General features: G+C 42.0%; 1 protein-coding gene across 1 annotated transcript in view; it reads right to left on the reverse strand.

Moving 5' to 3' along the window:
- The window catches only part of LOC105519969 (zinc finger protein 254-like), a 15,444-nt gene extending 4,961 nt beyond the window's left edge, over positions 1 to 10,483 (reverse strand). Inside the window, 3 exon segments of the mRNA XM_011953521.1 lie at positions 4,129 to 4,278; positions 9,799 to 10,192; positions 10,235 to 10,483. Coding sequence (XP_011808911.1) covers positions 4,129 to 4,278; positions 9,799 to 10,192; positions 10,235 to 10,483 — 793 coding nt within the window.
- Positions 10,484 to 25,322: the final 14,839 nt, after the last annotated feature.

The raw sequence follows: 25,322 nt of genomic DNA on the forward strand, positions 1-25,322 counted from the left end.
AAAAAAAAAAAAAAAGAGTTTGAGAGCACCCCGGCCAACATGGTGAAACCCCATCTCTACTAAAAATGCAAAAATCAGCCAGGCATAGTGGCACACGCCTGTAGTCCCAGCTACTCAGGAGGCTGAGGCAGGAGAATCACTTGAACCCAGGAGGCAAAGGTTGCAGTGAGCCAAGATCCCGCCACTTCACTACAGCCTGGGCCTGAGAGTGAGACTCCGTCCAAAAAAAGAAAATTTGTACGCAACTTAAGTTTATTTTTTTTAACAGATTAAAACATGTTGTTGTATATTTTAAGTTTATATGTAATCCCCAAAGTACCACGAAAATATTTGTATAAATACACAAAAGAGGCTGGGTGTGGTGGGAGGCAGAGGTTGCAGTGAGCTGACATCACACCATTGCACCAGCCTGGACAACAAGAGCAAAACTCCATCTTCAAAAAAAAGAAAAAGAAAAAAGAAGGAAAGGAAAAAAGAAAACAAAAGATAAGAAAATAAATGAAATCATATAAATACAAACATCAAAAAGACAAAGATGGAAAGAGAATAAGAGACACAGATGCAAGAATCAAAGGAAATACTTAACAAAATAATAGTAAGTCTTTCTCTTTCAGAAAATTATATATATATATACATATATATATATAAAGTTAACTTTTAAATTCAGACATACTTTCAACAAATAGTTTTATTAAGCCAAGACACATCTTGCCTTTCTACAAGAGTCAGTTGAAATCTAATGATAAAGGCTGGGCATGGCTCTTGTCTGTAATCCCAGCACTTTGGGAAGCTGAGGAAGATGGATCATGAGGTCAGGGGTTTGAGACCAGCCTGGCCAACCTGCTGAAATTCCATCTCTATTAAAAATACAAAAATTAGTTGGGCGTGGTGGCAGGTACCTGTTATCTTAGCTATTCAAAAGGCTAGGGCAGGAGAATCACTCGAAACTGGAAGGCGGAGGTTGCAGTAAGCCGAGATTGTGCCATTGCACTTCCACCTGGGTGAAAGAGCAAAACTCCATCTCAAGAAAAAAGAAAAAAAAAAGAAATCTAATGATTAAAAAAGACTGGAAGTGGCAGGATGAAAGTAGACATTCCATGCAACATAAATGAGGGCAGATACAGTCAAAATAATCATACACAAGCTACATCTTAAGTCAAAAAGTGTAATATTTTATAAAATGTACTTGAAATTGAAACTCCAAAGAAACAAAGAGGGACATCAAAAAATAATAGATTCATTCACTGGGAACCTATGACAAGTAAGTGTGTGTGTGTGTGTGTGTGTGTGTGTGTGTGTCTCACATTAGGGTTCCAAATATATGAAGCAAATATTGACAGAGTGGAAGAAACACACAGAAAGCAATATAATTATAGAAACAAATACCACACTTTCTGCAATAAAAATAAAACAAAAAGAAGGTAAATAAGGGAACAGACTACGTAAAGGCAGTATAAAACAATTATTCCAAACAGAGTTATGGAGAACGCTCCTCAACAACATCAGAATACACACCCTTCTCAATAGCTCATACAACATTTCCCTTGATAAACCACATCTTTAGCCCAAAAGGAAGTCATATCAAAATTTTTAAAAGTAAACTTCTATGAACTACTTTCTATGATCAAAATGGAATGAGAGCATACACCCATATGAGAAAAAAACTGAAAAATTTACAAATATATAGAAATTAACACACTCTTGAGTGTGCTCTTATACAAAGGTTGAAATAGTTAAATCGTGAAGAGGTCCATCCTTCTCAGTGCAATCTACATATTTAATGCCATGTTTTCCAAATTACTCATTGCATTCTTGAAGAAATAGAAACAGCAACCCCAAAAGTATACAGAATCCCAAGAGACAATAAAGTACACAATAATCTTCAAAAAAAATAAAAAAAGAAAGAAAGAAAAGAAAAAAGAAACAATGCTGGTGGCATTAAAGTTCTTAATTCAAAACACATTACAAAGCTACAAAATTAAAACAATTTGGTATGAGTATAAAGGTAAAAAAGTGGACTAATAAAATAGAATGCAGCACATACATAAACTTTCACATATATGGTCATATAAGGAGTCATTTACATACCCATAATTATTGCAGCATTGTTACTCTAAGACAATAGGTGAAAGCAATGCAAATTTCTTTCACCAAGTCATTTAGTAGACATAATTTGAAATATAAAAATTCTGAGGCCGGACACAGTGACTCAAGCCTGTAATCCCAGCACTTTGAAAGGCTAGCAGATGACCTGAGGTTGGGAGTTCAAGACCAGCCTGACCAACATGGCAAAACGCCATCTCTACTAAAAATACAAAATTAGCTGGGCCTGGAGCCACATGCCTGTAATCCCAGGTATTTGGGGGTCTGACGCAGGAGAATAGCTTGAACCTGGGAGGCAGAGGTTGCGGTGAGCCAAGATTGCACCATTGCACTCCAACCTGGGCAACAAAGGTGAAACTCCATCCAAAAAAAAAAAAAATTCTGGACTATTACTCAGTATTCAAAAAGCAGGAAATATTCTACCAACCATAAATATAAATCTTGATGGCATTATGCTAAATGAAATGAGCCAGCCACAAGAAGACAGAGATTGTATGAGATATATGAAGAAGTTACACTCTTAGAAACAAGAGAGTGGTATTTGCAAAGTGCCATAAAACAGAAAAAATTGGGGCCAAGCATGGTGGATCACACCTGTAATCCCAGCACTTTGGGAGGCTGAGGCAGGTGAATCATCTAAGGTCAGGAGTTTGAAACCAGCCTGGCCAACATGGCGAAACCCCATGTCTACTAAAAATGCAAAATGTAGAAAGGCATGGTAGTGGGCACCTGTAGTCCCATCCCAGCTACTCAGGAGCCTGAGGCACTAAAATTGCTTGAACCTGGGAGGTGGAGGATGCAGTGAGCTGACATCACACCACTGCACTGCAGTTAGGGTGACAGAGCAAGACTCCATCTCCAAAAAAAAAAAGGAAAACTTGGTAGTGGTTCAATATGTATTAAGATTTAGCTTTGCAAGATAAAAACATTTTAGCAATATGTTACGTGACATTGTCAAGATAATTAACATGACTAAACTGAATATTTAAAAATATTTTCTGATAAATTTTGTTATTTTTTTGACAAGTAAAAATAAACAATAATACCTAAAAGAGATAGAGTTATGAAAGTTTTAAATTATAGTCAAATCCAAGTGTTTCTCCCACACAAAATTCATAAAGATTCACAAATAGGATGTTGAAATTACAAGAATTTTGACTTCTCATCTACACAGGATTAGAAAACCATTCAAAACAATCCTAAACAACAAATATACAAGTTATAAAAAAACTCAAGGATAACATTTATATAGGCAAACAGAGATAATTCTATTGGAAAAAGACATGGCTAATTCATATATGATTTTGCTCCACAATGTTGTAAATTATACAAAGTTAAATATTGGCATGCACAATTATAAAATATACTAAAAAATCAAAATTAACAGATGTGTGGTGGCATACCCTCAAATATATAACAAAAAAAGTAAAATTGCAAAACAAAATTAAAACATGGAATGTAAAACTTACTAGATACAATTAGATCAATATATTCATTAAAGAAATCTTAGAAAAAGAATATGGAAAAAAATAATACAGAGGTTACTCGAAGATAAAGAAAGGGTGAGGACTTCCCAAATTTTGAGGTAATAAAAGGAAACCCTGTGTCTACTAAAAAAAAAAAGTAATACAAAATTAGCCAGGTGTGGTGGCACATGCCTGTAATCCCAGCTACTCAGGAGGCTGAGGCAGGAGAATTGGTTGAACCTGGGAGGCGGATCGTGCATGGCCAGGTGTGGAGGCTTATACCTGTAATCCCAATACTCTGGGTGGCTGAGTCAGGCAGATCACAAGGTCCAGACCATCCTGGCCAACATGTTGAAACCCCGTCTCTACTAAAAGTACAAAAATTAGCCAGGCATGTTGGTGTTTGCCTGTAGTTCCAGCTACTCAGGAGGCTGAGGCAGGAGAATTGCTGGAACCTGGAAGCAGAGGCTGTAGTGATCCGAGATCATGCCACGGCACTCCAGCCTGGCGACAGAGCAAGACTCCATCTCAATACATACAGACATACAGTTATCCTTACCTAGGAAAGCCAGGTTTCTGTAGTTTTCTAACATCACATTCCTATATAAATTTTTCTGTGCAGTGTCCAGGCATTGCCACTCCTCCAGAGAGAATTCTATGGCCACATCCCTAAATGTCAACAGTCCCTGGAAGATGCACACAAACACACCTATTTACAAAGTGGTTATGGGCAGAATTTTTTGACTCAAGGTGAAATAAAAAAGTGAATAGAACTTGTTCTGACTTATAAGAGTGGCTGAAATTATTCCATAAAATAATTGTCAACACACAAATGTTTTCTAATGTATTCTCTAACTCTGAGAGAAGAGAGTGGCATAATATCCATAATATCAGTGTATATATGATACTTGTCTGAATGATCAAGTGTAAAATTGAGGGCATAAACACAAACATGTACATTTTTGAGTGCTATATTTACATAATACAGAATGAGTTGTGTATATTTTTCAGATGAAAAAGACATAATTGTTTTTATTTTTCAGACAAAACAGGTATGTTGAGTTAGAAGGTACCATTCAAATTTTAATGTGTACAATAAACTGGACATCCTGTTAATGCAGATTATCTTTTCAGGAGATCTGAAATAAAGTCTGAGTTACTGAATCTCTAGGAAGCTTACCAGTAATGCCAATGTTTTGGCCCCAAAAGACTATTTTGTCAAACATCCAGTAAGTGGAAGAGCCTGTGTTTGTGGGGTTTTTTTTTTTTCTAGCCTATAAACAATGATGAGAGCTTTCGTTTACCAAAGATAAATGCAAAAAAAACTTTAAAAAAAAGGGTAGCTGCCAATTAAATGTGATGGTTTATGCACATCAGCTGCATAAAGATACCTAATGATAAAGAGAAAAATCTATAGAGAAAAAATCTGTGAGAGCTTATTGAGTTATTAACATCAGCTGCACCAGGACAAGTTTTTATAGTGTGCAGATACACCCAGAAGGACACAGCATCACTACTGAAATACTGCCCCCACTAAAGTCAGTTACAGTCTGAATTTAACCGTAAGAAAACATCATTTTTGTGGAAAGTTCAAGATATGGCTATCTTCCATGTTCCACAATTTTTAATAATGATTTTAAGTACTCTTTCTTTAGTACCCTAATAAGCAGGTATCTCCTGTTTTTTCAGAACTTTCTGGGTAATAAATACCATCCTGTTTAAACTAGCATTTTCTTAATCGTGTAATGCATAGATGTTGAATACAGTAAGAAATTCTTCTTCAGAAGTTGAGCTTGCTTGAGTTTCTTTGTCATTTTTTCCCTTGCTTTCAAGGCCAGACTTCCTTACTCTCTGTGTTTCCCCTGCCCTGGTAAACAACCTTCTAGCCAGTTCTTATCTATGGAGCCCACGTTCCACATCTGCTACCCACTCTGTGAATTATCTCTCCTATGGCAACAGCTACTTCCCATGAAACTGATCTTCCTGCCTTCCCACCAGTATAACCGCATTCCTGTACTTTTCAAATTAGCCAACCAGGTTTAGCTTAGATTGTGCCATCCAACCCCATCCAACCGAGGCAGGACACAGTAAGAAAAACAAGCTGCATTAGAGGTAGTAACCACCCCCTACTTTCCTTGTTCGTGTGTACTCTCATGGCAACCAGAACTAAGAGGGACCCACTCCTGCACCTTAAGCTTTAATTTCCATTTCAGAGTTACTACAGTCAGAATTTCTTGGTTTTTGAAATTAAAACTGTTAGAAAAATTCAGCAAAATTACTCACAGTGTTCATGTAAGGGAAGAACATTTTAAGGTACTTATATTTTATGCCTCAGTAAGAAAAGCAAAAGTATTTCTTTCAGACAATAAATGTATAATTTTATTATTTATATTAAAAATCATGTAGTAATCAAGGCACAATGGCTCACGCCTGTAATTTCAGGACTTTGGGAGGCCGAGGTGGGTGGATCACTTGAGGTCAGGAGTTTGAGACCAGTCTGGCCAACGTGGTCAAACCCCATCTCTACTAAAAATACAAAAATTAGCCAGGCTCCTATAATTTCAACTACTCAGAAGACTGAGGCAGGAGAATCGCTTGAACCTAGGAGGTGTAGGTTGCAGTGAGCTAAGATTGCACCATTGCACTCCACCCTGGGCAACAAGAGCAAAACTGTGTCTCAAACAAACAAAAAAATTAGTCACATGGGAACACTTCTGGGAGGCCCCAAATTTCATCACATAAAATTTAGCCTTAATCTCAAAAATCAAAGTAACAGGATATAGGGCCGGGTCAGGCCAGGTGGCTTACACCTGTAATCTCAGCACTTAGGGAGGCTGAGGTAGGCAGATCACTTGAGGTCACGAGTTTGAGCCCAGCCTGGCCAACATGGTGAAACCCCACCCATACTAAAAATACAAAAATTAGCTGAGTGTGATAGCACGTGGCTGTAGTCTCAGTTACTCAGGAGGCTGAGGCAGAAGAATCTCTTGAACTTGGGAAGCGGAGGTTGCAGTGAGCTAAGACTGCACCATTGTACTTCAGCCTGGGCGTTGCTGTGAGACTCTATCTTAAACACACACACACAATAAAACAGGATATAGAACAAAGATATTCACTGTCAAAAATTTACACTGCTGCAAAAAGGAACTGAAGTTTTCAGGAATCTATGTAACTCACCAATTATCTACCATTTTTTTTGTGGAAATGTATTCACTGTCTACAGCTGAAATTGAAGAGGGATTTTTCTTTATTTTTTTTTCTTGGTAGCTGCCATTCTAAAAGCTAGATGGAATTCTATTTGAAATCACTCAGTCATAAAAAAACACACCTGAGAATATTTCCAAACCCTCTGAGTAAAAAAAGGAAGTGAAAATTTTCAACAAATAAAATATATTATTAGATATTAATGTTTTTGAAACTCACCTCTTTTATGCTCTTATATTTTCTTATCTTTCAAGCTCTACTAATAAAATGCAATATATAGTTAAAAAACTGAGGTCAACTGAGCACAGTGGCTCAGGCCTGTAATCTCAGCACTTTGGAAGGCCCAGGCATGTGTCACTTGAGGTCAGAAGCTTGAGACTATCCTGGCTAACATGGTGAAACTCCGTCTCTACTAAAAATACAAAAACTAGCTGGGCGTGGTGGTGCACACTTGTAGTCCTAGCTACTTGGGAGGCTGAAGGAAGAGAATCACTTGAAATTGGGATTTGGAGGTTGCAGTGAGATAAGATGGCACCACTTCACCCCAGCTTGGGTGAGAGAGGGAAAGTCTGTCTTTAAAAAAAAAAAAATAAACCTCAGGTCAAAATAAGTGAACAAATCTTTTCAAGATACAGATACGTCTTACTCAAGTGTCAAGTCAGGCCATTCAATTACTTGAGTGTCCCACCCCATCCTGCTCACTTAATTACTCAATAACCCCTCTCAGGAGACTGAACTATGCCCCAGTGAGTGCCTTGGGCACATTTTACTCCACAAGTTCTTACACCATCTCAATGGAGTCAGATTTTTGGGGTTTGGTAGTTTTTTTTTTTTTTTTCTGGAGATTTTTTACTATTTTTCTTGCACTATTTTTCTGTCCCCTAAAGGAATTCAGAATGCAGAAATTATTTTTCTCCTCAATCTAGTATCTGATTGGCTGACCAGCAATGTGTCTCCAAGAAACGAAAGTTAAGTTGGGTGAAGACAATATTAATGTCTCAAGGGGTTAACTTAAAAAAGAAAAAAAAAGCAGCAGGAAATGCCTCTTAGCCTCAGGGCATCCACCTGCACACTTGAGAAGCTACACTCAATACCTCAGGTTGTCCTATGAGAGAATATGACCCAGAGGCTGATATTCACTAGACACTGTAGCAGACACAGCCATGGTGGGTGTCGAGGTTTATCCCCATACAGTACTGAAACCCAGGTCCAAGAAAAACTGAAGGGTGCGCCTGACGCGGTGGCTCACACCTGTAATTCCAGCACTTTGGGAGGCCAAGGTGGGCAGATCACAAGGTCAGGAGATCAAGACCATCATGGCTAACACAGTGAAACCCCATCTCTAACTAAAAAAAAAAAAATTAGCCAGGCATAGTGGCAGGCACCTGTAGTCCCAGCTACTTGGGAGGCTGAGGCAGGAGAATGGCCTGAACCCGGAGGTGGAGCTTGCAGTGAGCCGAGATCACGGGTCACTGTACTCCAGCCTGGGTGATAGAGCAAGACTCTGTCTCACAAAAAATAAAAAATAAAAATAAAATACTGAAGGGTGACTGAAGACACATCACCCTATAAAGTTTCAAAAGGAAAACCTGACCAAAAACATTCTGATATCCGTGTCTAGTGAAAATAGAAGAAAAAAAATGCATAGAGATATTTTACTATACAGTGTCAGGAGATTATTCTTTGCTTTTCTCTCATAGGAAATTTTTTTAAAAAAATCTTTTTAAATGTGCCATCAAATGCTTTGTCAAAAAATGATTAATAGGCCAGGTGTGGTGGCTCATGTCTGTAATTCCAGCTCTTTGGGAGGCTGAGGCAGGCAGATCGCTTAAAGCCAGGAGTTCGAGACCAGCCTGGCCAATATAGTGAAACCCCATCTCTACTAAAAATACAAAAATTAGCCAGGCGTGGTGCTGGGCAACTGTAATTCCAGCTACTTGGGAGGAGACAAGAGAATCGTTTGAGCCTGGGAGACAAAGCCTGCAGTGAGCCAAGGTTGTGCCACTGTACTCCAGCCTGGGTAACAGAGCAAGGCTCCATCTCAAAAATTAAAAATAAAAAGAATTACTTAAAATTGGTATCAAAATGTATACTAAAGGATAAATAGTTGATAAAGTGCATTAAGGTGGGAAAATTGGCATTTGGGAATGTCAGACCAAACTGGAAATTTAGTATTTTTCTGCAAGCCAGAGTTAGACTGGAGGAATAGGGGATAAGGGGTAGACCTGAGGCCCTTCTTGGGATACTAGTGAAAATTTCAGGGAAAAATCAGTCCTCTGTGGAGTGCGAAAATCATTAAGTGGCAGGAAATTGATTGAGGTGGCTCTAGTCCCCGGATTTCTACTTCTAAAAAAAGTCTAAACTCAAGAGCATTTTCTGGTAAATTACTACATTGGCGGAAACAAGCCTCGGGTTTAACCAACTATAAACTGCCAATTAAGCTCTGATTACATAACCAGGATATTTCCACCTTGATTTTACAAATTAAGAAACTAGGGCAGGCGTGGGGCTCACGCCTGTAATCCCAACACTTTGAAAGCCTGAGGTGGGTGGATCACCTGAGGTCAGGAGTTCAGGACCAGCCTGGCCAACATGGTAAACCCCTCCCTCCGTCTTTACTAAAAATTTAAAAAATGGCCAAGTGTGGTGGCGGGCGCCTCTAGTCCCAGCTACTACGGAGGCAGAGGTTGCAGTGAGCCGAGATCACGCCACTGGACTCCAGCGTAGGCAACAGAGTTTGAGACTCTCAAAAAAAAAAAAAAAGAAAAAACAACAACAAAAAGTACATCACAGTACCTAGCCAATTACTCAATTTGCTTTTTATCACGAACCTTATAAAAGTCTTTCCTTCAAGCCCCTTCCATGGATTACAAATTACAAACCACAGCCGCGTGCTCTAAATTATTTAACATTTTCGCGGTGACACTATACATTTTTAACAGGAAAAAAGAAAGCCTGGGAAGCCTATGGACAAAAACTCTTCCCATTCATGAACCCGCACCCCGAGTCAGGATTCTGCCCTAACGTTCCTCCTCCATGGTCTCTGCACAATCTGGGAGAGACGCGGGGCTACTGGTGCAGAACTGCCCAGAGAGGACTCCAGGCCAGGGCACAATCACTACACAGGGAAGAGACAGGACGCCTGGAGGCCCAGCTGCCAGCGCAGCCGCCATCTCATACTGGCTGAAGGGGACTGAGGCCAAGCTGGACAAGGAGAACTTGGGGCGAACATTGTGGAGCTGACTGCAGGGAGGCCTGAGTCCAGCCACAGCCACTTCCCACCGGTTCCAACCAGCCCTGTTCCCTCTCTCGGGATGTCGGACCGGCCCTCTCACCATTTCTAGGCTTCCAGGGGGTACTGACTTCCTAGTTGTGGATCTCCAATAACTGTAGGTCACAGGGCCACAGAGGCTGGGCCTCTAGAAGCAGAAGACAAAGAGCGGCGAGCACTAGACTTGCACCTCCTGCTGCAGTGAGAGATAAAGGCCCCCCGCCAAATCCCGGAAGCCGCCCTGTTCGCTCCAGCTGTGTGCCTGATTGGACAGTTCCCAGGACAGCGTCTCTGATTGGATAACGTTTAAGACCCCGCCTTCTCGGGGCCCTGAGTGACAGCAGATGTGATTAGAGGTTGGGCTGAATGAAGAAAGATTCACAGCCTCAGCTGCAGCCTTTTCAGGCAGGTCTTCCTCCCTGAGCTGAACCAGGCCCATCCCAGAGCACTGGAAAACTCTATTTCTTCTTTGCTGTCTTTTTCAATGTATCCAAAATGTGAACTTTTTTTTTTTTGTGACGGAGTTTCTCTCTTGTTGCCCAGGCTGGAGTGCAAAGATGCAATGTTGTAAGTAAACTTTTAGTGCAACAAAATAAATAGCACTTGAATATAAAATCTGTTTTTTTTTCTACTTAGCAAGGCAATTTAATTTTATAGAAGTGTGTGCCCTTATAGATGGAGCAACAATGAGCGCACACTTAAGAGCGGGGAAGGGGTTCTTATCCCTGAAGCACGTGGCCCTTGCTGCTGTGTCCTTACCCTGTTGACTAGGATTAGACCGCACAGTAAACTAATTCAGATTGGCTAATTTAAATAGAGTGATGGGGTGAGTGGTTTGGCAGGAGTCAGAGTGGAGCAGGTCGGGGCAGAGCAGGTAATCAGAATGAGTTAACGTGGAGCAGGTGATGGAAAAAGGTTGCTTTACGAGGAAGTTAATTTTAAAAGCAGAAGGCAAAGAATTGAACATACTGACATATTGATTTTTGAAGAGAAGTTAAAAACTTATATGTAATATGCGATCTCAGCTCACTGCAACCTTTGCCTCCCGGGATCAAGTGATTCTCGTGCCTCAGCCTCCAGAGTAGTTGGGACTACAGGTGCACACCACTACATCCGGCTAATTTTTGTATTTTTAGTAGAGACTAGGTTTCGCCACGTTAGCTACACTGGTTTCGAACATCTGACCTCAGGAGATCCACCTGCCTTGGCTCCCAAAGTGCTGGGATTACAGGCGTGAGCCACCATGCCCGGCCAACTCAATGTTATCTTTAAAGCAAAATTATGAATGCCGTTGTTCTCCAGATGTTGGGATATCTGGACACTCCTAAGTCTGGTTCTGCTTAGTAAACATTATTGATTCATTCCCTTTTTTTTTTTTTTTTTTGAGGCGGAGTCTCGCTCTGTCGCCCGGATTGGAGTGCAGTGGCGGGATCTCAGCTCACTGCAAGCTCCGCCTCCCGGGTTTACACCATTCTCCTGCCTCAACCTCCGGAGTAGCTGGGACTACAGGCGCCCGCCACCTCGCCCGGCTAGTTTTTGTATTTTTAGTAGAGACGGGGTTTCACCGTGTTAGCCAGGATGGTCTCGATCTCCTGACCTCGTGATCCGCCCGTCTCGGCCTCCCAAAGTGCTGGGATTACAGGCTTGAGCCACCGCGCCCGGCCGATTCATTCCCTTAACCATAAACATCTAGAGGCTAGGCATGCCTAACTTGCTGAGAATGCAGCCCAGCAAGTCACAGCATCATTTTCCTGGCCCTCTCTCAAAATGAAGTCACTCTGGTTCAAACGCTTCTGACATATTTTTCCCCTTCTTTTACAAGAGGAGCCTAAATCCTAAGAGTTGCAGAGAGACAAAGATTAGTCTTCTGTAACTTTTTCAGGCTAAATAGGGGCGATGACATTCCTGCCTCACTACTGGGGTCTCTTGCATTCAGGGTAGAGAAAGTCAGACAGTGTTGGTGTGGTGAAGGTGGTTCATAACTTCGAGTTTCAAAAAAGGGTGATATCTGGAAGACTAATAAGTGTCCAATTTAAGAAAGCATTTAGTGAGCTTTTAAAAAAATTCATTTAGTGAATTTTAAAAGTAGAAGGCAAAGAATTGAACATACTGACATTGATTTTTGAAGAGAAATTAAAAACTTATATGTAATATGCGATCTCAGCTCACTGCAACCTTTGCCTCCCGGGATCAAGCGATTCTCCTGCCTCAGCCTCCAGAGTAGTTGGGACTACACAAAGAGTACAACCACGATATGTTTCACAACAGCAAAGCAAAACTCGTAAAATTATTCCAAGTAAACTAAACAGGAAGGCTTTTCAAGAAGTAGACGATTGTTGGAACCAAGCTGATATAGGATTGAATGATAATGCGTAAATGGTAAGAGTGTCTAAAACTTGTATAGCCTGGGTAATATTATGTGAATAGTCTGGAGCATACACATAACATTCGGTTGTGAGCAAAGCACAAGATCCCTTTTCGGTCTCTGTTAAAACGTCTACATACCCAACAGTTTGTTTGATTATGTAGAGAGGATGAAGTCTGTGTCCACTCAGTAAATAAGTTACTCTCTGCATGATTCCAACTTATACCCAAAAGTAGAATGTGAATCTATATCTTTATGTTACCCATCCCTGTCTCATCTTCTGAACAGGAATTGGAGGTCACTTGCTCATGGGAATAAACAGATCAGTCTCTTGAGTTCTGCTGGCCTGTAGGACTTCATAAGAGACAGGTTTAATTTGAAATAAGTGGACCCAGCCATTTATTCCCAGAATTTAAACTGCTGTTGGGTTACTAAAGAGAACTTGATAGGGTCCCTTCCACTTTGGGGAAAGTTGATCTGCTGGGGATCCTTCTTTCCAAGTTTTTAATGGGACCAAATTTCCCAGCTGGGTTGTAACAGGATTATCTTCCTTAGCTGGTGAAGGGAATCTTTGATTTCTATATTCAAAGAGTGCATTTTGCACTTGTCACATAATTCTGTAGCTTGAAATTATTTGTGTTTATTAGAAGGTATGTAGCTAACAAAGGCCTTCCGTACATTATTTCAAAAGAGTTGAGCTGCAGATTTCCCTTAGAGGCCACTGGAACTTGTAATAAGGCTGCAGATAACAAAGACAGTCAGGTCTTCAATGTTTCTTGGCAGAGCTTAGCAAGAGTCCTGTTTTGAATTTGATTAGCTCTTTTTACTTTCTCTGAAGACTGTGTCCTCCATGCTAAGTGAAGGCGATACTAAATTTCTAGGGCTAAAGATATATTTTGTGTAATTGTCACTGTGAAAGATAGGCCGTTATTGGGCTGGGCACGGTGGTTCATGCCTGTAATCCCAGCACTTTGGGAGGCCGAGGTAGGCAGATCATGAGGTCAGGAGTTCAAGAACAGCCTGACCAACATGGTGAAACCCCATCTCTACTAAAAATACAAATATTAGCCAGGCATGGTGGCACGTGCCTGTGATCCCAGCTACTTGGGAGGCTGAGGCAGAAGAATTTCTTGAACCTGGGATGTGGAGGTTGCAGTGAGCCGAGATCACACCACTGTTCTGCAGCCTGGGTGACAGAGTGAGACTCTAAGAAAAAAAAGAAAAGAAAGGCTATTATCTCTCTAAGCTCTTAGCCCCAAACTAGGAATTCTTTATTTATTTTATTTTATTTTATTTCATTTTTTAGAGGGAGTTTCACTCTTGTTGCTCAGGCTAGAGTGCAGTGACCCAATCTTAGCTCACTGCAACCTCCACCTCCCAGGTTCAAGCAATTCTCCTTTCTCAGCCTCCCAGGTAGCTGGGATTAGAGGTGCCCGTCACCATGGCTAGCTAATTTTTTAATATTTTTAGTAGAGACAGGGGTTTTATCATGTTGGCCAGGCTGGCCTCAAATTCCTGACCTCAGGTGATCCATCTGCCTCAGCCCCAAAATGTGCAGGAATTACAGGCATGAGCCACCATGCCCCGCGGAATTAATTCTTTTAGTGGGAGTTTAGGAACCTCCATTGCCTTTTCAGACCGGGTAGGAAAAACCTTGATCCAAACGGTGAAGGTGTCAATGAATACTAATAAATACTTAAATTTTTGCCATAGGGACATCTGAGTATAGTCTATTTGCCAGTCTTCACCACGGTACATTCCTCTATGCTGAACAAGCCTTACTAAAAGAGGAGGTAAACATTGGTCATTTGGGTTATTCCAGGCACATAGTTCACACGCTTGAGTTATGTGGTTTACTGTTTTAAGTAACCCTTTTTCTATAAAAAGCCAAGACATTAATTGAAACAGGGAATCTCTTCCCAAGTGAGTAGAGTCATGCAAATGTTTAACTATTTTTCACTGATTAGCACCTCGTGTTAACAGTTTATCAGGAGTGTCTGGCAAAATGCCTGATATTTCAATAAGCCTCCCTCTGTCACCCACTGGTGTCCTTTAGCTTCTAGGACTTCTTGTACTTGGTGTGGGTTTAAACTTCCAGGTGTTGTTCTAAAGTCAGTTTGTTGGCTTCATCTACCAAAGCCGAAGTTGCTGTGACTGCCCTGAGTCATCCAGGCATGATAAGAAAATTTTGTAGGAAAACCAAAGTCTCTGAAAAACAGCTTAGAGATTAGATAAAATGGCATCTATGGGCTTGTCAGTCTACCCCCGTGACCATACAGTTTTGGGACGACAGAGACCCATTATAATGGGTCAAAACAGAGTAACCAATCGGAAGAAAATTAATATTCTTTTTTTTTTTTTTTTTTGAGACGGAGTCTCACTCTGTTGCCCAGGCTGGAGTGCAGTGGCATGATCTCATGTCACTGCAACCTCCGCCTCTTGGGTTCAAGCAATTTCCAGATTTTTTTTTTTTGTATTTTTAGTAGAGATGGGGTTTCACCATGTTGGCCAGGCTAGTCTCAAACTCCTGACCTCAAGTGATTTACCCACCCCAGCCTCCCAAAGTGCTATGATTACAGGCGTGAGCCACCATGCCCAGTGAAAGTTAATATTCTTACCTGCCACGGCAAAGTTTACCAAGGCTTCTTCTGTTATGTGGCTAGTTGTCTTATGGAAGCTCTGGTGAAAGGTCTCAGGCCCCATCACTCTTGGGCACTTGCCTAGCTGTTTCACCTATCATTATTTTGGATACCAATGGCTCTCTTTAGAAAACTGGACAAACCCTCTTCCAATGGCCAATTTTCTTACAGTGTGCACCCTGATTTATGCCCAAGGCATTGTGATTTGGGTTCCCAGCTTTGGGCTTCCCACCTTTCAGCTTCCCTTGTTGAGGTCAATCCCAGGAGGCAACCCTACGTGGGAGGTTAGCTTAAGGTTGCAACCAAGAGCAGCACATTGTGGGAGGTTCTTTTTGTTCTTTCTGCTTCCTCTTCTTTGTCCCTGTTATTAAAAATTAAAAATGTCATATCCAAAGCTGTTTCATAGAAGTTTTGTGACCAATAGCTGCTTTTACAAGTTTCTATGTGTATCAACGGCAGACTGGGTTATAAAATGTACTCCCAGAAGGGTTTATCTTTCCTTGAGGCAGGATTAGTGTTAGTATATTTCCTGATTGCCTCAACTAAATGCTATTGAAACAAAGCTGGATTCTCATCTTTGCACTGAGAAACTTCCTTTTTCATTCATTTTTTCATCTCCTGTAACAAACAAGTGACCATATGATCTCTTCTCCCAAGTCCTCACTGCCCCTTTGATAGTTCCACTCTAGATCTTGATCTGGAACTGCTATACCTCCTTTCTGATATATATTATGGTTTGGATTGTGAGCTATTCCTCATCTCCATGGGTCCTAGCTGTACCCCAAATGCACTGTTTCTCTTCCACCACACAACACAGAGACAACAAAACAAACATACAGATCCTGCCCAGTTAAACTATATGTCAGAGTTAACTTCTTGAACTCATCTATGAATTTTCCTGGATCTTCTGAGAAATGATCAAATTTGTCTTATAATAGAGCCAAACCAGACATAGAAAAGGGGACATGTCCTCTCACTGTGCCTTCTTCCCCATCTGCAACCTGTCTAAGTGGACAAGGATTTCTTTCCTTTTTTTTTTTTTTTAAGCGGGGTGGGGATGGAGTCTCACTCTGTTACCCAGGCTGGAATGCGATGATACCATCTTGGCTCACTGCAGCCTCCACCTCCCAGTTTCAAGCAATTCTCCTGCTTCAGCCTCCCAAGTAGCTGGGATTAGAGGTGCACACCACCACACCTGGCTAATTTTTGTATTTTTAGTAGAGACGGGTTGGTCAGGCTGGTCTCGAACTCCTGACCTCAGGTGATCCACCTGCCTCGGACTCCCAAAGTGATGGAATTACAGGTGTGAGCCACCGTGCCTGGCCTAAATGGACAAAGATTTCTTTTTGGAGGTTGATAGGCAGCTCCACTACGAGTAGTACTCTCTGGGCTCTTCTTCAGGGAGTGGTGGGTGTAGAGTGGGACTAGATAGGTAAGGAGGAGGGACAAAGGGTTCTCAATAGAACTTTTGGGTGGACTAGGAGGAGAAAGGACCAACACATCTGAACTGTCAGAGCTGACAGAAAGAGGTTCTGCTTCACCCAAACATGCCCAATGAACCAAGTGGCAGAGGGGCTTACAGGAAAGGATCATTTTGTATGTGTAACTCTTTTTCTTCTGTGTCTCTCATGAAACGTACACATACTTGCTGCACAGTTTCATTCTGAATGAGCAGCAAAAATGCATGAATATATGGTATTTTATCCCATTTTCCCTACCACTTACAGAACAAGTCGAGTTGAACTATAGAATAAGTACCCATTAGAGGCATTTGTTTCTTGTATCATTTGGAAATTGTTTGCTGCTTTTCTATGCATACCATCCTTAAGAAAGGGCACACTCTTAACCCAATCTGTAATCTCTGTTCCTGAGGTTTCAGTAACATGATGTTTCTTTTTTGTTGTAGACAGCCCTGAAGATGAGTTTTCACCCCAGAGAACAGAATGACGAAAGGCCAAGATGTGCTTGAAAATGCTGGTGAGGGGCATTGGATGAGGAAAGGCCAGGCTCTCCAAGCATTCAGAGACACTTGTGCAACTGTCCTTGCAATTAGGAGCCAGGCCCCAGTGAGCTTCTCACTATATGTGTCTTTGAACTATGCTGGGCCCTGCTGTTGATTAGTTTCCTCTACTGAGCAGGTAGCTTATAGTTGGAGTATTTATACCCAGGAGAATGTTCCAGGCCAGCTCTCAGTCAATGTAAAATAACGAAAAAGGGGCCGTGTGCAATGGCTCATGCCTGTAATCCCAGCACTTTGGGAGGCCGAGGCGGGTGGATCCCAAGGTCGGAAGATCGAGACCATCCTGGCTAACATGGTGAAACCCCGTCTCTACTAAAAATACAAAAAAATCAGCCAGGTGTGGTGGTGGGCACCTGTAGTCCCAGCTAATGGGGAGGCTGAGGCAGGAGAATGGCGTGAACCCAGGAGGCAGAGCTTGCAGTGAGCCGAGATCACGCCACCTCACTCTAGCCTGGGCGACAGAGCAAGACTCCATCTCAAACAGACAAACAAACAAAATAAAAGAAAAAAAAGAAAAAAATGAAAAAGGTTAAAATATAATCTGAAATACATTTAATCAAGGTCGGATATTGAGGATGGGCACCAGGAGGATAGATTTTAGTTGCCCTGAATATATCTTTCAATTAGCAGCCATTGAAAGTGAGTCATTTAAAAAAGTGAGAAGGCGGTTTCTAAGTTGTTTACCAAGAATTCATATTTAAAAACATAAGCTATTCATGGGCTATATACATATTCTTTTGTTTTACAAATTCCAGAAAAAAGAAATAATGGGTGAGACTGCTAGTCAGAAATGAAATGTCTATAAACAATTGCCCCTTATCTTAGAAATTTGGGAGGTCAAAGTGGGCAGATCCCCTGAGGTCAGCAGTTTTGAGTCCAGCCTGGCCAACATGGTGAAACCCCATCTGTACTATAAATGCAAAAATTATCTTGGTGTGATGGCAAGTGCCTGTAATCCCAGCTACTTGGGAGCCTGATGCAGGAGAATGACTTGAACTCAGGAGGCAGAGGTTGCAATGAGCCAAGATCATCCTACTGCACTACAGCCTGGATGACAGAATAAGACTTCATCACAAACAAACAAAAAACAAAAAACAATTGTCCCTGGATAAAGTTCCACACCTTCATCTCTCTGAGCCTGATAAATTGTGCAGACCTCACAGAGCTGAAACTACTTTGAGCTATTTTTTTTTTCCTCCTCCTTGCTCAGGACACATGAACTATTAACAAGAAAAAATTCAAATATGAAACTTGGCAAGCCACAAGAATAATGCCAGGAGGTGTCATTTAGGAACCTGGCTGTCACCTCCTTTCCCCATCCTGCCCTCCGCTCCCCTTATACACACACACCTTGGATCACAAGACCAACAAAACAACTACATCAGCCACTGAGAGAGAAGCCACAGAAGAACCCAGAATCACTGCACGGCCCCCTTGAACCACCCTAGAATGAACAGCCATTATGAGCATTCAGGAGCTGTTTATTCCCACCTTCACACTACACTAACTTTCAACGGTCACAAGATAGACTGGCTGAAAGTTGGTGCTTGAAACATTCTGCATCCCTCAGGAGCTCAGTGCTGCAGTCTCAGGTACACACCTGCCCATCGGCCATTCAAATGAAACAATTGTTATCAAGAAACCAGAGTCCGTGCAATGGTAGTGGATGAGTCTGAGGTGCGTTAGTGACCAGCTAGCAGGGCCTTGGCTGTGTAAACCAAAAGGTGTCAGAGACAAATGTCAATCAATTTGGAAAGTTTATTTTGCCAAGGTTAAGTAGGAGCCTGTGACACAGCCTCAGGAGGTCCTAATGACACGTGCCCAAGGTGGTTGGGGTATAATTTTCTTTTATACATTTCAGAAAGTCATGAGACATCAGTAAATATGTTTAAGGTGCACATTGGTTTGGTCAGGTAAGGTGGGGAAACTTGAGGTTGGGGCTTCCACGTCATAAGTAGGTAAGAGAAGAAAGAAAAATATTATTTGAGCCCTTGATAAGTCTTCCACTGAATACATGATTCAGCCTGGCTCAGTATTTTGAGATGGAGTCTTGCCCTGTCATCCAGCCTGGAGTGCAATGGTGCGATCTCGGTTCACTGCAACCTCCACCACCTGGGTTCAAGTGATTCTCCTGTCTCAGCCTCTGAATAGCTGGGAGTACAGGTGCCTGCCACCATGCCCTGCTAATTTTTGTATTTTTAGTAGAGACAGGGTTTCACCATGTTGGCCAGGGTGGTCTCAAACCCCTAATCTTGTAATCCACCTGCCTCAGCTTCCCAAAGTGCTGGGATTACAGATATGAACCACCAAGCCCAGCGTGAATTTGCACTCTTAAATTAACAATAGGCCAGAGGAAGTAAGCAGATATGCATTTGTCTCAGGTGAGCTTCAGAGGGATGACTTTGAGTTCTCTCTGTCATCTATTCCATAGGAATTTTCTTGTGGGCAAATTGTGAAGTAGGTATGTAGCTTTTTTATGTTTGTAGCCATCTTATTTAAGAATAAAATAGGAGACAGGTTTGCCTGACATAGTTCAGCTTGACTTTTCTATTATATTAGTAATTTTGACATCATGAGATTTATTTTTCTTTCACAGTGGGGACCCCATTATTATCAAGTGTATCTGTTTAAACTTGACAGAATAAACAATGTATATATTCAGAAGTAACAGACAGGTTAACAGAAAACTTATAAAGACAAATATAACCATTGCTAAATTTTTCAGAATAACCCATCTTGGTCTTCCATTTCTTATTCACTGTAATTCAAATAAAAATTTTTCATAATGTTATACTGGATGTCTAAGCCAGAGGCATTCAAACCAGAGTGATTCCATCTTGAAAAGTGTGGGGGTGAAATGAGGCTGAGACCTACTGGGCTGCATCCCCAGGTTAGGCATTCATAGTCACAGAATAAGCTAGGAAGTCAGCACAAGACATATTGCACTTAGCAATATGTCACAATCTTCCCTCTAAGCAGGGTGCAGGCAGAATAGAGGAGTTACCTGCTTATGTAATAGATGCAGACATATGTCACAAAGCCCCCATGGGCAGGGTCAAGAAAGGAGCTTTCTATCCCCTAGGTGTTGGCCCCACCAATATATCACAATACCCCAAATTTGTGAGACCCCCTAAAAAAAGAGAATCATATCATGTAGGTGCTGGATCAGGTGATATGTCACAATTACCATTTGTGGCAGGTTCCAGTCATAAGAAGAGAGTCACAACACCTAAGTGATAAACAAAATGATATTTCATAATACCCTTCTGAAAAGAGTCCGTGAAGAAGACTCATATTATGTTGGTGCTGGTTCCAGCCATATATCGCAATACACAATGTGTGCAGAGACCAGACAAAAAAAAAAAAAAAAAAAAAAAAAGAGCAACATCTTGGGCAGAGCCAAGGCAGTAAATGAGAGTCACATCACCTCAGTTCTGGGTCCAGAAATGCCACAATAGCCTCTGAGAAAAGAGCCCTGGCCAAAAAAAGTCACAACATCTCGTTGAGAAGCCCAAGGATATGTCACAATGCCCACTGGAAGTAGGTCTCAGAAAGAAAGGATAGATTACATAACCTAAAAGCTGGATCCAGCTACATATCACAATCACCCCAGTGGACAGGGCCATAGCATGAGAAGAGTCATATTATGTAAGTGCTGGACCAGGTGATACATCACAATTCCCACTGTGGACAGGACCCAGGAAAAAGGGTAGAATCATAGCATCTAGGTGATGGTCCCAGAGTCATGTCACAATAACCCCTGTGGACTAGTCAGAAGATTGACATAGCCTGTGTGCTGATCCAAGGGATAAGTCACTATCTTTTATGGGAGCATGGTCATGGGAGGAAAGCAGAGTCACATCATCTAAGTGCTGGCCCCAGAGATATGTCACGATCTCTCCTATAGAAGAAATGCAAGTAACAGAGTCACAGCACAAAGATGATGGGTTCACAGATATGTCACTATGCCTGCTGTGAGCAGGGTTTGGACAGAAGGCTCACATCACCTTGTTCAGCCCAGCAGTATGTCACAATCTACAAGAGTCACTTCAGCTAGATGCTGGGCTGAATCATTTATGTAATAGGAAAAAATCATTTATGTGTGCAGGGACCTGGTAGAAAAATAGAGTCACATTACCTCATCAATTGGTACAGAGACAGATCATAATGCTTCCTGTAGGCAGGTTTCATCAAAGACAGTTACATCACCTGGATGTTGTACATAGCACTATTTCACAGTGACCCATAATGGCAGGGCACAGGCAGCAGAGACACAAAACCAGGGAGTGGGGCCCAGCCATATGACACAATGTCTCCCTGTGGACAGTGCCAAGGCAAAAAATGTACTATCATACCACCTAGGTGTTGGGTCCAGCGGTGTGTCATGATTCAACCTGTGGCTAGGCACCAGGCAGGAGAATCAAATTACTCAGGTGCTGGGTGGAGGTGTATGTCACAATCACAGTTGCAGGAAAATGTAGGAATAAAATTAACAATCTTGCACATGTCCCATTTCTAGGTATTGGAGTCAACACCTTTTGTATGTTGAGTCTATCAGTCACAATCTCAATGGTGGACTGAATATATGCATAAGATCCTCAATCTTTGCTGTAGACTGTGTCCTCTTAGTGGAGTCACAGCCTCACCAGTATGTTGAATCTTGGTCTCAGAGTCATCACCCCATATATAGACCAAATCCATGTATGGGAGTCAATTTTCCATCTTTTGGCTACCTCCAGGTGTGAGAAACAGAACTTCAACAGTGAGCTGTATTCATGTGGAAAGATGACAGTCTTTACTGTTGGCTGGGCGTGCATGTAAGTGTCACAATGTCAGCTGTGTGCTGAGCCTCGTTATAAAACACACTGTACCACCTGAGGTCTTTATACAATATGCATGATAGTCACAATTTGCTCTGAGACTTTCTTCCTAGTATAGACTCATAATCATACCTGTGTACCTGAGCCCATGTATTACAGTCAACATCTCTCCAACTGGCTAAGTCCAGAGAGGAGAGTCTTCACCTGCCTATGAGCTGGATTTAGAAATGAGTCACCATGTTAACTGTGGTGGTATGATTACATATGACAGTCACAATTTTTACTGTAGACTGCATTCACCTGCAAAATTCAGGATCTCTAGAGTGGATTCTGTCCATGTGTGACAGTGACAATGCTAACATTTGGTAGGTTGTGCATATGAAAATCACAGTCTCACTTGTGTGCTTGGTCCTGTAATGACACTCTCTGTACCATCCAAAAACTTTGTACAAAGTGTGAAAGAACGGTAATCCTTTATGACCTTATTATCTAGAGAAGACTCAGGAATATACCCACTTCTCTACGCTTAGTTGCAAGTGCCATTATCTCTTCTTTTGGCTGGTTCATGTTATTAGTGTCATCTTCACAGTTGTGAGCATGGCTAAGGTATATGTCACAACCAAACTGTGAGTAGAAAGAGTAACATGGTAACATCACCTGGGTGCTGGATCAGAAATATGTCACAATTTTTCCAGGGCAGGGACCAGGCAGAGAGTCATATCACTTGGTTGCCTGGTCAGGGTTATGTTACAATTTTCTCCTGAATGTAAGGCACAAAAAGCAAAGTCACATTGCTTGGGTAATGGGCTCACCTATATGTCACAATTTTCTCTGCAGGTAAGACCTGAGTACAAGAAAAACACCACCTGGTTGCTGAACTCAGAGGTATGTCACAATCTTCTATGTGGGCATAATGCAGATAGAAGAGAGTCACACCTCAAAGTAATAGATGCAGAGATATGTCACAAGGCCTTTTGTGGGCAGTGATCAGGCAAGAGCCTTTCACCCATTTGGTTTGACCCAGGAATATGTCTTAATACCCAAAATATAGGGGGCTGATTTGAAAGAGGAGAGTGATAAGGCCTGGTGCAGTGGCTCACACCTGTAATCCCAGCACTTTGGGAGGTTGAGGAGGGCAGATCACTTGAGGTCAGGAGTTTGAGACCAGCCTGACCAACATGTCAAAACCCCATCTCTACTAAAAATACAAAAATTAGCCAGGTATTTTGACACACACCTGTAATCTCAGCTACTCGGGAGGCTGAGGCAGGAGAATCTCTTGAACCCAAAAGGTGGAGGTTGCAGTAAGCCCAGATCACGCCACTGCACTCCAGCCTGGGTGACACAGCGAGAGTCTATCTTATATATATAAAAAAAGGTGGGAACAGAAGGGAAGGGAAGGGAAGGGAAGGGAAGGGAAGGGAAAGGAAATAAAGGGAAAGGAAGGGAAAGAAAAGAGATAAAAGAAAAGAAAAGAAAAGAGAAGAGTGATATCACTAGATGCTGGGTCCAGTGATATGTCACAATCCCCACTTTAAACAGGGCTCAAGTGGAAAAAGAGAGTCACATCACCTCGGTGATAAACAAAATGAAGTGTCATAATTACCCTATTAGCTGGGCTCATGTGGGAGAGTCACATCACCTAAGTGATGTGACTCTCCGTTCCGACCTGAACCCTGTAGAAGGAGTGGAGAGTCACATCACCAAGGTGCACAATCTCTCCTTGGGCATAACCCAAGCACTAGAAGAGAGTAACATTACCTTATTACTAGGTCCAAACAATATGGCCCAGTACTTCCTTAAAAACAAAGAGCCCATGAGCAGTCTTCCTAAATTAGAGCTTCAGAGATATGTCAGAATGCCCTATGTGGGTGAGGCTCATATAGAAGAGAAAAGTCATATAACCTAGGCCCTTCACCTAGTTATATGTCACAATAACCCCAGTGGACAATGCCCAGGCATGGGGAAAAAGTTGTGTAGGTGCTGAGACAAGTGATCTGTCACAAAACCCATTGTTGACAGATCTCAGAGACCAAAAAAAAAAGGTCATATCATCCTGTTTAGTGGGCCAAGGGCATTCACCATGTCCCCTGTGGACAGGGACAAGGCAGAAAAATTACATCACCTGTGTACTGTGCCTAGGGATTGGTCACTCTCCCTTCTGTGGTCAAGGCCCAGGCAGGAGTGAAGAGTAACATCATGTAGGTGCATGGCCCAGATATGTCACAATGTCTCCTAGGAAAAAGGCCTTGTAAAAGTGGAGAGTAACATCAAATAGATCATGAGCCCCAAAATATGGCAAAATGTTCCCTGTACTCAGGGTCTAGGTAGATTCACACCAGCAATATGTTACAATAGCCCATGTGGGCAGGACACAGAAAGGACAAACACATTATCTGGGTGCAGGGACCAGTGAAATTTGTATTTTGTATTTTTTGTATTTTTGTATTTTGTATTTTTAGTAGAGGCCAGGTTTCACCATGTTGGCCAGGCTGGTTTTGAACCCCTGACCTCAGGTGATACACTTGCCTTGGCCTCCCAAAGTGCTGGGATTATTGGCATGAGCCTCTTCACCCAGTCTGCCTGTGGCCATCTTATAGGAATAGATTTTAATGCATCCCTGGCCAACTGCCTAGGTGATGTGGTATGACTCAAAAAAAAAAGGAAAGATGGGCACAGGCCACAAGTCCAGGTCACATAACCTGGGTGCTGGGCCTAGAGATATGTTACAACATTCTCTGGGAGCAACACCCTGAGAGGTGAGACACACACTTGGTGGCTGATCCCAGTGATATGTTACAATCTTTGCTTTGTGCATAATGCATGTAAGTAAAGACAGTCACGTTTCATAGGTGATGGATGCCAAAATATGTCACAAGGCCACCTATGGGCAGGGCCCAGGACAGAGCTTCTCATCCCCTAATGTTAGACAGAGTGATATGTAACGATATGCAAAATACGCAAGGTCAAGTCAAGAGATGAGTTACATCATCTAGGTGCTGAGTCCACTGATACATCCCAATTCCCTTATGGCAGGGTACAGGCTGAAGAATAGTTACATCACTACCTAAGTGATGAATGAAAAAATATTTCATGGTCAGGCACATTGCTCAGTCCTGTAATCCCAGCAGTTTGGGAGACTAAAGTGAGCAGATCACCAGAGGTCGGGAGACAGCCTGACCAACATGGAGAAACCCCATCTCTACTGAAAATACAAAATTAGCCTGGTGTGGTGGCACATGCCTGTAATCCCAGCTACTTGGGAGGCTGAGGCAGGAGAATCACTTGAACCCAGGAGGCGGAGGTTGCGATGAGCTGAGATTGCACCATTGCACTTCAGCCTGGTCAACAAGAGGGAAAGTCCATCTCAAAGAAAAGGCAGAAAGAAAGAAAGAAAGAAAGAAAGAGAGAGAGAGAGAGAGAGAAAGAAAGGA

The sequence above is a fragment of the Colobus angolensis genome, unplaced genomic scaffold (genome assembly GCF_000951035.1).
Source record: "Colobus angolensis palliatus isolate OR3802 unplaced genomic scaffold, Cang.pa_1.0 Scaffold365, whole genome shotgun sequence".
In the NCBI taxonomy this organism is placed as follows: domain Eukaryota; kingdom Metazoa; phylum Chordata; class Mammalia; order Primates; family Cercopithecidae; genus Colobus; species Colobus angolensis.